The 8219-nt window shown below is 50.3% G+C and overlaps 2 protein-coding genes across 3 annotated transcripts; one reads left to right on the top strand and one right to left on the bottom strand.

Annotated features, from left to right (window-relative positions):
* Window positions 1-1741: 1741 nt before the first annotated feature.
* Window positions 1742-4300, top strand: CCDC107 (coiled-coil domain containing 107). 2 transcript variants are annotated; one of them, XM_070375687.1, is made up of 6 exons: window positions 1742-1915; window positions 2005-2159; window positions 3505-3565; window positions 3652-3742; window positions 3840-3952; window positions 4036-4300. In XM_070375687.1, exons 1-6 carry the CDS (start codon window positions 1810-1812, stop codon window positions 4281-4283), a joined length of 774 nt encoding a protein of 257 aa, XP_070231788.1. In that variant the 5' UTR covers window positions 1742-1809; the 3' UTR covers window positions 4284-4300. The 2 variants fall into 2 exon arrangements, with proteins under 2 accessions (XP_070231788.1, XP_005900829.1); XM_005900767.2 differs by having other exon boundaries at window positions 1743-1915; window positions 3502-3565; window positions 4036-4298.
* Window positions 4301-4478: 178 nt separating this feature from the next.
* On the bottom strand, window positions 4479-8219 carry ARHGEF39 (Rho guanine nucleotide exchange factor 39). The gene is made up of 9 exons (XM_005900768.2): window positions 7997-8219; window positions 7762-7856; window positions 7255-7375; window positions 6880-6998; window positions 6235-6305; window positions 5857-5985; window positions 5460-5689; window positions 5120-5208; window positions 4479-4936 (listed from the first exon to the last, which is right to left on the bottom strand). Exons 1-9 carry the CDS (start codon window positions 8132-8134, stop codon window positions 4921-4923), a joined length of 1008 nt encoding a protein of 335 aa, XP_005900830.1. The 5' UTR covers window positions 8135-8219; the 3' UTR covers window positions 4479-4920.

Below are 8219 nucleotides of genomic sequence, written 5' to 3'. Positions count from 1 at the left end.
GTTCCAGTTTTTTGAAATCCCGATTCATTGATCTATTGGAAAAAAATCAGAAGGGCAATAGTGGGCCCGAATTCCCTAAAGGCAACAATCAGCTGGGGGCCATTTATCATATTACAACTGGCCTGAATCACTTGTTTACATTGATTATGTCAACTGGCTTAGTGTCAGGGTTTAGACTGCCAAGCCAGGTTGCCTCTGGGTATTCCACTAGACAGGACAACTGTCCTGAGTGACGGTCTCTCTCTGCCCTGCCCACTCCCTTTCTGGAAGGACAAAAAGATATACCTGTATTTCATTCATTTATTTAGCACAGCTATACCTCATTTGTTTAATACATACATACCGATTGCTTGCTTATATGTCAAGCTCTGGAGATACAAATGTGAGTGGGAAATGGTTTCTTCCCTCAAAGAGTTCTTGGTCTAATTAGGAATAGGGCCCTATGTATCCTAGACAATTAAAAGTGTGGAAAGGAGAAGGATTACTCAACTCTGACTGGAGAAGGAGCAGGAGAGACGATAGGTGGTGATGAGTGGCAGATCTTATGCAAACAAAAAAGGGTTGAAATCTCTGCCAGCCTCTTACCTGATTACAAACTTAACCTTCCTGAACCTTAGTTTCCTTATTCTTAAAAAAAAAACTTTAATTATATTTACCTTTTGGGTCGTCTTGAACACATTAATTTCATTCAACAAGGATTCACCTGATGCCTGCTAGTGTCAGGTGCTGTGCTAGGCTATTGGAATAAACATGGTAAAGAAAAAGAGATATGGCCCCTGCTCTCATGAAACTTACAATCTAGTTGTGTTTTATTTTTGTAATTAATTTTAGTTTATTAGTTAATTTTAAGTAATTTAAATGGTTTATTGAAATATAACTGACATGCAATAGTGGTTTGAAGAAAGTACAATAGCTGCACTAATGAATAAGCCAGAAGTTAAGGGTTCTGTATATAGTCCATGGGGTCGCAAAGAGTCGGACACGACTGAACGACTTTCACTTCCACTTATGAAGGGAACACGCACATACAGGAGGAAAGTGAGATCTGAAAGTTGTATATGGATGTTAGCTGTGCAGAAACAGAGTGACTTCGAAACGTCCCGGAGACAGCTAATAGACAGTCTGGCTATATAGTCGCTCAAGTTAAAATGAGACGTGCTGAGAATGAGCCCCGTGAGGTTGGTGCGCATGGAGGCGCACTGCCTGCGTAACTATTAGAAGCTGACGGATGACACCCCGCAACACGCCGCTCGGCTTCCCCACCCCCAGGGTAGGATCGCTTCTTGGCGGGTTTAGTCGTGAGAAGCCGGGGAAGTCTACGTGCACGGGCACGTGGCACTCTCTGCCCACGGTCCGGGGACTTTCCCCTAGGCGCAAACAAGGAACTAGTCCTCCGTATGTAGCCTAGGAAACAGGCCTTCAGCACGAACTTACCTTCTACCGGGGAATTCAAGCCCTTTATAGCTCGAGGAGGACATTTATTTTATAGTTAGGGTGAGGAAATTGGTGGTGTGGCATATTAAAAACCACTTCCCTGTATAACCTTCTAAGAATGTAGTCTTCTGGAGGCATTCTGGCTAACAGAACACCTATATAGAGATAAGAAATGAACTAGTTTCACAAATGAACTAAGCTAAGCCCTCAGTCCTATGCAAATAAGGCCTGGCCCCGCCCACACGCTAGGTGGGCGTGACCTCCCTGGAAGGCCCGGGGTGGGAATAGCTGGGGCTGGGGGACGCGCCTGCGTGCGCGTGCACCGGTGCGTCCGACAACGCCGGCGTCTCCCGCGGTCTCCCGTGTTGGCCTGCTATGGCGAGCGTGGTGTCGCTTGCGGGTACGCTGGGGCTGCTACTTGTGTCTGCGCTGCCCGAGGTGCTCGGAGACCGCCGCAGCCCCGACCGCTGGGCACACCCAGGTACCAGCGAGGGCTGCTGGAGGGAGGCTGGGACTGCCCCCAGGCCCCAAGCCCCAGCTGTACTGACCCGCCTCTGCCCTCCTCCTCAGGCGACGCCGGCCAGGTCGGCCCTGCGGCCGCGGAACCCCGGCGGCAGTCGCCGCCGTCCAAGAACCAGCGCGAGCGGGCTCGGTCCGGGGCGCTGCCCTTGGGGGCGCTGTACACCGCGGCCGCCGTGGCTTTTGTGCTGTACAAGTGTTTGCAGGTGCGGGACGACCAGGGGTGGGGATGCCCCGGCCCTGAATCTCGATGAGGGCGCCATGGTACCAAGAACAAGGCACGTTTTCCCGTCATTTTGTAAAATGAAGACAGGAGTTCCCTGACTTTCCAACATGATGGGGTTAGTTAAAGCATCCCGCGAGGTAATGGATGTGAAGGGCCATTGGTTAATTTTAAATAGTAACCATTACATTTAGTCCTTCCAACAACCCAGTGAAGAGGTTGTCAGTTGCTCAAGGTCACTCAGAGATAGTAACTGGTGGCCCTAAGATTTGAACCCAGCAAATGGCCATACTATAGTAAGTGCGGTTCCTAGTGAGTTCCCAAGCTTGGCACAAGCAGTTGATTACTGTAGCCAGAGTTTTTAGAGTTCAAGGAACTAAGCAGTCTCAAGTTATCCTCGGGAAGGAGGCCCTGAAATGTGAACTGACAGTACATTTTGTTGAATTAAAACTGTTGAAATGGAAAGTAGTACCTCCCAGGGCTTTTTCTTCAGCCCTGGCCCTATCACTTACGTTGGGAAATAGAGGACTGAGCCAATTTGGAGATGACGTTAAACTAGGAGGTCTAGCTAATCATGATCCATAGTAGACTTAACAGGCTAGGATGAGGGGCTGAATTTAATGGTGAAATTTAACAAGGATTGATAAATTCTATTCTTGGACCCAAGTATAGCCTGAAAGAAACTTAATTTTCTTGAGGGCACTGTTCTAAGAGCATTGTTGTGGTTCAGTCACTAAGTTGTGTCTGACTCTGCGACTTCATGGGTTGCAGCGTGTCAGGCTTCCCGGTCCTTCACCATCTCCCAGAGTTTGCTCAAACTTATGTCCATTGAGTCGGTAATGCCATCTCTTAAACCAGAGTAAAGCACCCAGAGAAAACCATGTCAAATGAGCACTGACTGAAAAACATTGGTGCTATTAAATCAGAGAAGACAGGGAGTACGACCGTTGCCTTCAAATACCTGAGGGGCTGTCATGTTGAAAAGATGATTTTGGAAGGCTCTGCTCAGCACCATGAAAAGAAGATAGCGATGGACTGTGTCTGGCTTTGTGTATAAACTAAACCAGAGCTTTATCAAACAATAGAGCTTCTCCCTGGAGGTGTTTTAGTAGATTGAACAGCAACCACTCATGGGGTGTACTGACATTGCTTCCTGTCCTGAATGAGGAGCTGGAATAGATATGACTGTGATTCTCTGAGATTAAAAAAAAAACAAACCCACTAGTTTTGTCTATTTGGAATTATCCTTGGCCTTTATCTGGCTTTGGAGACTGAGATTATTGAGGTCCTTGTTGCTGCAATATCCCTGTTGCCTTTTTCCACAGCAGGGGAAAGATGAGGCTGCTGTTCTCCAAGAGGAGGCAGACAAGAAGGATTCATTGCAGTCAGGTGGGTTTTGCAGAGGTCTGTGCTTGGTGGGGGATTAAGGGACAGCAGAAAGTAAGTAACCGTTGCTTTTTTCTCCCATACCCCAGAGCAACACCTGGCGCAGCTGACACAACAGCTTGTCCAGACAGAGCAACACCTGAACAGTCTGATGGCCCAGCTGGACCCGCTTTTTGAGCGGTAAGGAGAGCAATGACCCTGTAGCTAGAGAGAGCTTGTGGTAGGTGGAAGAGGTGGGGACGGAGATCGGGCAGCCTCTGAATGGACATATCTGCAGTGTGACTACCCTGGCTGGAGCCCAGCAGGAGCTTCTGCACATGAAGCTACAGACCATCCACCAGCTGTTACAAGACAGCAAACCGAACAAGGGTGTGGAGGTTCCAGAACCAGGTACAGGGTTGGGAGGTGAGAGTCTGCTGGAAGTAGAGACAGAGCCTCTGAAACTGGAACATGCCTGATCTCCCCCTTCGCAGAGGCCAGCATACCCTTTCTTGAGGACTTCTGTATAGAGGAGGACGAGGAAGAGGCTGGTGACAATCAGGCCTGGGAGGAGCCCCTAAATTGGAACACAGGGACAAGGAACCTAACTCCTCCCAGGGAAATGGAGCCCACGCTAAGGAGAAGATGTAGGAAATCTGCAGCACAGGGCCTCAGTCACAGCCCCCATTGGAAAGAAGGAAAAACAGTGGATGGTTTAGTAAAACAGAGTCTGTTCCTGTGACTGGATGCTCCTGTGTGCTTTTTCCATTCCAGCTGGACACACACGGACACACACACCCACCTCCCCTTACTAGGTGCCTACGAACAACCAGGCCTTCTTGAAAAGCTTCCCTTATTAGGACATAAAGAGGCCGCCTTCCAGTGCAGGAGCCAAGAAGATAGAGGGAGCTCCAGTTCTTTTATTTGTATTCCTGAGGCCACAGTCATGCCAGCCTTAAGGGCACAAAAATCCCTTTTCTCATATTGCATAGCTGAGACAAAATGGCTTCTCCAAAAAAGAAAACACTACCAAAATCCGGTGGGGAAATAAATTATAGAAACTATATATAACATAAAAACAGCCACATTTGCAAAGCTGCAAACTTGATAGATAAACAGCTGTCCACAGATACAGCACCAAACTTATCAGTCCCAAATCCCCTCCTCTGTATTGGCGGAGCTGATTCAGCTGAGTTGGACTTGATGTCCTGATTCTTTAAGAGCTGGTCAAAGGACATGGTGTGTCTTGGTCTCAGGCAAACACAAAATGATTCTTCTCAAACCATGAAGAGTCCGTGTTTTGTTAGTAAGATTCCTTTGTACCCCTGATTCTGACCTATCCCCACAGTATCCTGGACTCTGGAATTTGTAAGATTCTGCTAGTTCTTCTGGCTGCTGTGGAGAGAAAACAGTTCAGGCACTGGCATGAGCACTCTATTCTGACAAAATCACCTGGGGTGTTGGACAGGGGCGTGCTTGGTGGGTGGGGGTGGGTTCCAGACAGGAAATAGGCTCAGAAGTGCCATCTCCAGCTCCTGGGCCTCACCACAGCACTCTTCCTGAGGGAAAACAACTTACCTGATGGCCAAAGTCAGACTGTGGTACCAGTGTGACAGCTCCTCCTGGTCTGTGGACATAAGCAGTAGCTTCTCATGGGGAAAGGACAGCTAGAGAGAGATCACCTCTTAGCACATGGCTCAGAAAGGTCCAGCCTTAAGCCAAAGGCCCTGCTATTTCCATGGCAGTGATTTAGGGCTGAAGTGAGAACCAGGTATGAACCCTAAGCCCTGGGATGCTCTCAATGCAGGTGGCTCAGTTCCTATGAGGGGGGCTTAGGCCAAGGAGATGAGTGGTGCGCAGGCACTTGGTATATTTTGGGCCCTTCCTACCCTGCCGAGGGCTCTTGCCTGTTACTTACGCTGAGCAGTCCACCACAAGGGCCTCCTGAGTGGCCAAAGACCCTGTGGAGTTGACACTCGCCCATGGGGTAGAGGGCCCGGCAGGCAAAGGTGCCACTCTGCAGCAGATGCAATGGGGGTCGAGGCTTGGCCATGAGAAGTGCATCAGAGAAAAGGAAGAACATTCGGGGCCGAGGCTCCCCTCGGGGAGGCACCACCAATAGCCATCCCTGGCGTAGGAACCAGCGACCTGAGAGGTGGGAGACCCGTTATTCTGGTACAGCTTCAGGACTACAACCCACAAAATGAAAGGGAGGCTGAGAAAATGGGAGGCAGGTGGTATGTGCTGGCAGTAGGGAGGATGGGGGTGAGAAAAGGGCAGTTTGCAGGTTGAGGGGAAGCACACCCATGGACTACCTGAGATAAGCCCCTTTGCTTGCCGTCCACTGAGCAGAGCCTGGATGCGCTGGAGATGCTGTTCATTCTTCTGTTTCTGACCAATGGTGTGGACTCTCTGGGCAGTCTCACTTATCAGCTGGGCAGCCCCTAGAATGATATTCCACACCCCACTCCCAGCACAACTTTGACTTTGGGTGAATGGTGGTGGTGAAAGACAGGCTAATCCAGACAGGACTAGGGTCAGAGTCTAATTTCTTCAAGAGTAGAGGCAGGGCAATAGGAACATTGTATACACATCATTGGAAAATTGGGGCATATCATACATGGTTGGAGGTCAGAACCAGAAAGGGAACAGAAGCAATCTCCAAGAAATGCTGTGGAAGAGCAAGAACATACTTGTGAGCTGTTTGTGTTCAGGGCTGTTGGGACCTGTGTTTTCAGCCAAAGCAACAGCGAGATTCTCATACCTGAAATTAGAAGTCTATGAGGGGAAAGTAGAGCTGGGTACAATTTCCTCTGCCTGACACAGATCACCCCCTGTACAAACTTCAGCTGGGGAACCAGGAAAGACCTGCCTGTGGCTGTTTTATCCCCCTCTTCCATCTGGGACTCAGATCCTGGGTTCACTCCATATGGCCCTCTTCCATCCCACACTGAAGAGTCAGGGAGGCAGACCAGATCCAAGGTGAAAGTTAATCAACCCAAGGAGGATGCTACAAAAAACTGACTATAAGTTCTTAACTCATTCCCAGGGACAGAAATTCTAAGCCTTTCATCTTCAGAAACCTTATTTACTAGCCTTATCACAGACCCCTCACTTCAGCTTAAGTTAAACAATCCCAATGTTTATGGCCTGAGGCTGCACAGCCCAAATACTCCAGTGAGTTCACATTTACTCTTGCAGAAAATTTTGAGGAGCAATTTGTCCCAGGAGAGAGACAGTGGGACAGATCCCATGAAAGCCCACAAAGATTGAGAGCAGCCATCGTACAGATGCAGAATTCTAAGAGAAGTTGGCTGAGTCAGGGTGAGTTCACGCACTGCTGGAGCCTCTGCAGAGGCAGAGGGAGCAGGTCCTGGAGCTGAAGGCCCCCGAACTCAGGGCGACCTTCCTGAAGTCGTACAAATCTCCGGAAATGTTTGTTCTTCTTTAGTTGCTCCTAGAATGAGGAGGAAAGGGTTGGCAGCAGGGAGAGAAGCCACCTCCTTATACTGCATTCTTCTGTGTACACATCCCAGGCCCTCAGGAAGCTGTATGCTCCTGAGAGAACCCCGTCTCCCTACTGGAAACTTAACATAGGGCTGGGTACCCACAGGGCTCTATAAATGCAGGAACAATATGAATGAAGTTTGGGTCTCCAGATAAAGAGGAAATGTACAAAGGACAAGGGGAAGGACTTGAAGTTATCAGGTTACCTGCAGGATGGTCCGGGACCTCTCAACATTGGCAGCAAATTGGGTGTAGAGCTCCAGGTGGTTGCAGAAGCCCTCCAACCCCTGTCCCCAGCGCCCTCCTTCGAGGTAGGGAAGCAGCTCTCTGTGTGGGTCAGGACAATAAAAGAGCAGCCCAAGAACTACTCAAGCACCACCTCTCTTAATTCTCATAACCCTGCTCTGGAGGTAGTACGGCCCCATTTTGTGGGAGGAGACTCAGTGGATATGAATCTGAGCAAACTCGGAAATGGTGAAGGAAGGGGAGCCTGGCGTGCTGTAGTCCATGGGGTCGCAAAGATTCCCACACGATTTAGCGACTGGACAGCAAGTGGCTGGAGAACTTGGGCAGATTAAGGCACTGGGTCAAGACCACAGGGGAGGTAACTGGCAGATTCTGGATGCGAATCTGGATCTCCCCTACTCTGAGCTCTCTGCACTGCCAGAAACCAGGTCTCCCTCCTCCTCTCTCCCCACTTCCCTTCTACTCACTGGCTGGCGCCGTAAATGAGTTCCCAGGGCCCAAAGAGGGCCTGGCGCTCTGGTGGTCGCAGGGTACCTTTGGCTCTCAAAATTGCCACGAAGTACTGCGGAAGGAGAGAATACCGGTATGTGGTCCGCAGAAAGAGGAGGCTGGTGCCAAGGCGCCACTAGGTCACCGACCTAGTAGGCACCCTCCCACTCCCTGGGGTCCCCGCCTCCCTACGGGAGACTGTGGGGTTCGCACCGTGGCCACCAGCCCCAGCTGTTCCTGGTAGCGCCGCTCGGTCTCCAGCAGCTCCCGGGCAGTGAAGGCGCGTTTCCGCTCCCAACGGGCACGCTGCTCTTGCACCGGGCACCGGGCACCGGGGGCCGGGCTCTCCATGCCAGACTTAGGGGTTGCCACTTCCGGACGCAGCCCGCCGGAGATTCAAATCCAACCGGACCCGGGGGCGGGGCTGCTGGAGTGG

Source organism: Bos mutus, chromosome 8 (genome assembly GCF_027580195.1).
Source record: "Bos mutus isolate GX-2022 chromosome 8, NWIPB_WYAK_1.1, whole genome shotgun sequence".
NCBI lineage: Eukaryota > Metazoa > Chordata > Mammalia > Artiodactyla > Bovidae > Bos > Bos mutus.
This window is presented reverse-complemented; position numbering and strand designations above follow the sequence as displayed.

Bases quoted from the DNA above. Each gene is read 5' to 3' on its own strand.
- CCDC107 (XM_005900767.2), top strand. From the start codon at position 1,810: ATGGCGAGCGTGGTGTCGCTTGCGGGTACGCTGGGGCTGCTACTTGTG. The intron at 2,160-3,501 runs GTGCGGGACGAC...CTTTTTCCACAG, and splicing joins TGCTGTACAAGTGTTTGCAG to CAGGGGAAAGATGAGGCTGC. The intron at 3,743-3,839 runs GTAAGGAGAGCA...ACATATCTGCAG, and splicing joins CTGGACCCGCTTTTTGAGCG to TGTGACTACCCTGGCTGGAG.
- ARHGEF39 (XM_005900768.2), bottom strand. From the start codon at position 8,134: ATGGAGAGCCCGGCCCCCGGTGCCCGGTGCCCGGTGCAAGAGCAGCGT. The intron at 6,306-6,879 runs GTGCGTGAACTC...TTCTAATTTCAG, and splicing joins CCTCTGCAGAGGCTCCAGCA to GTATGAGAATCTCGCTGTTG. The intron at 5,209-5,459 runs GTAAGTAACAGG...ATCTCTCTCTAG, and splicing joins CTTGTGGTGGACTGCTCAGC to CTGTCCTTTCCCCATGAGAA.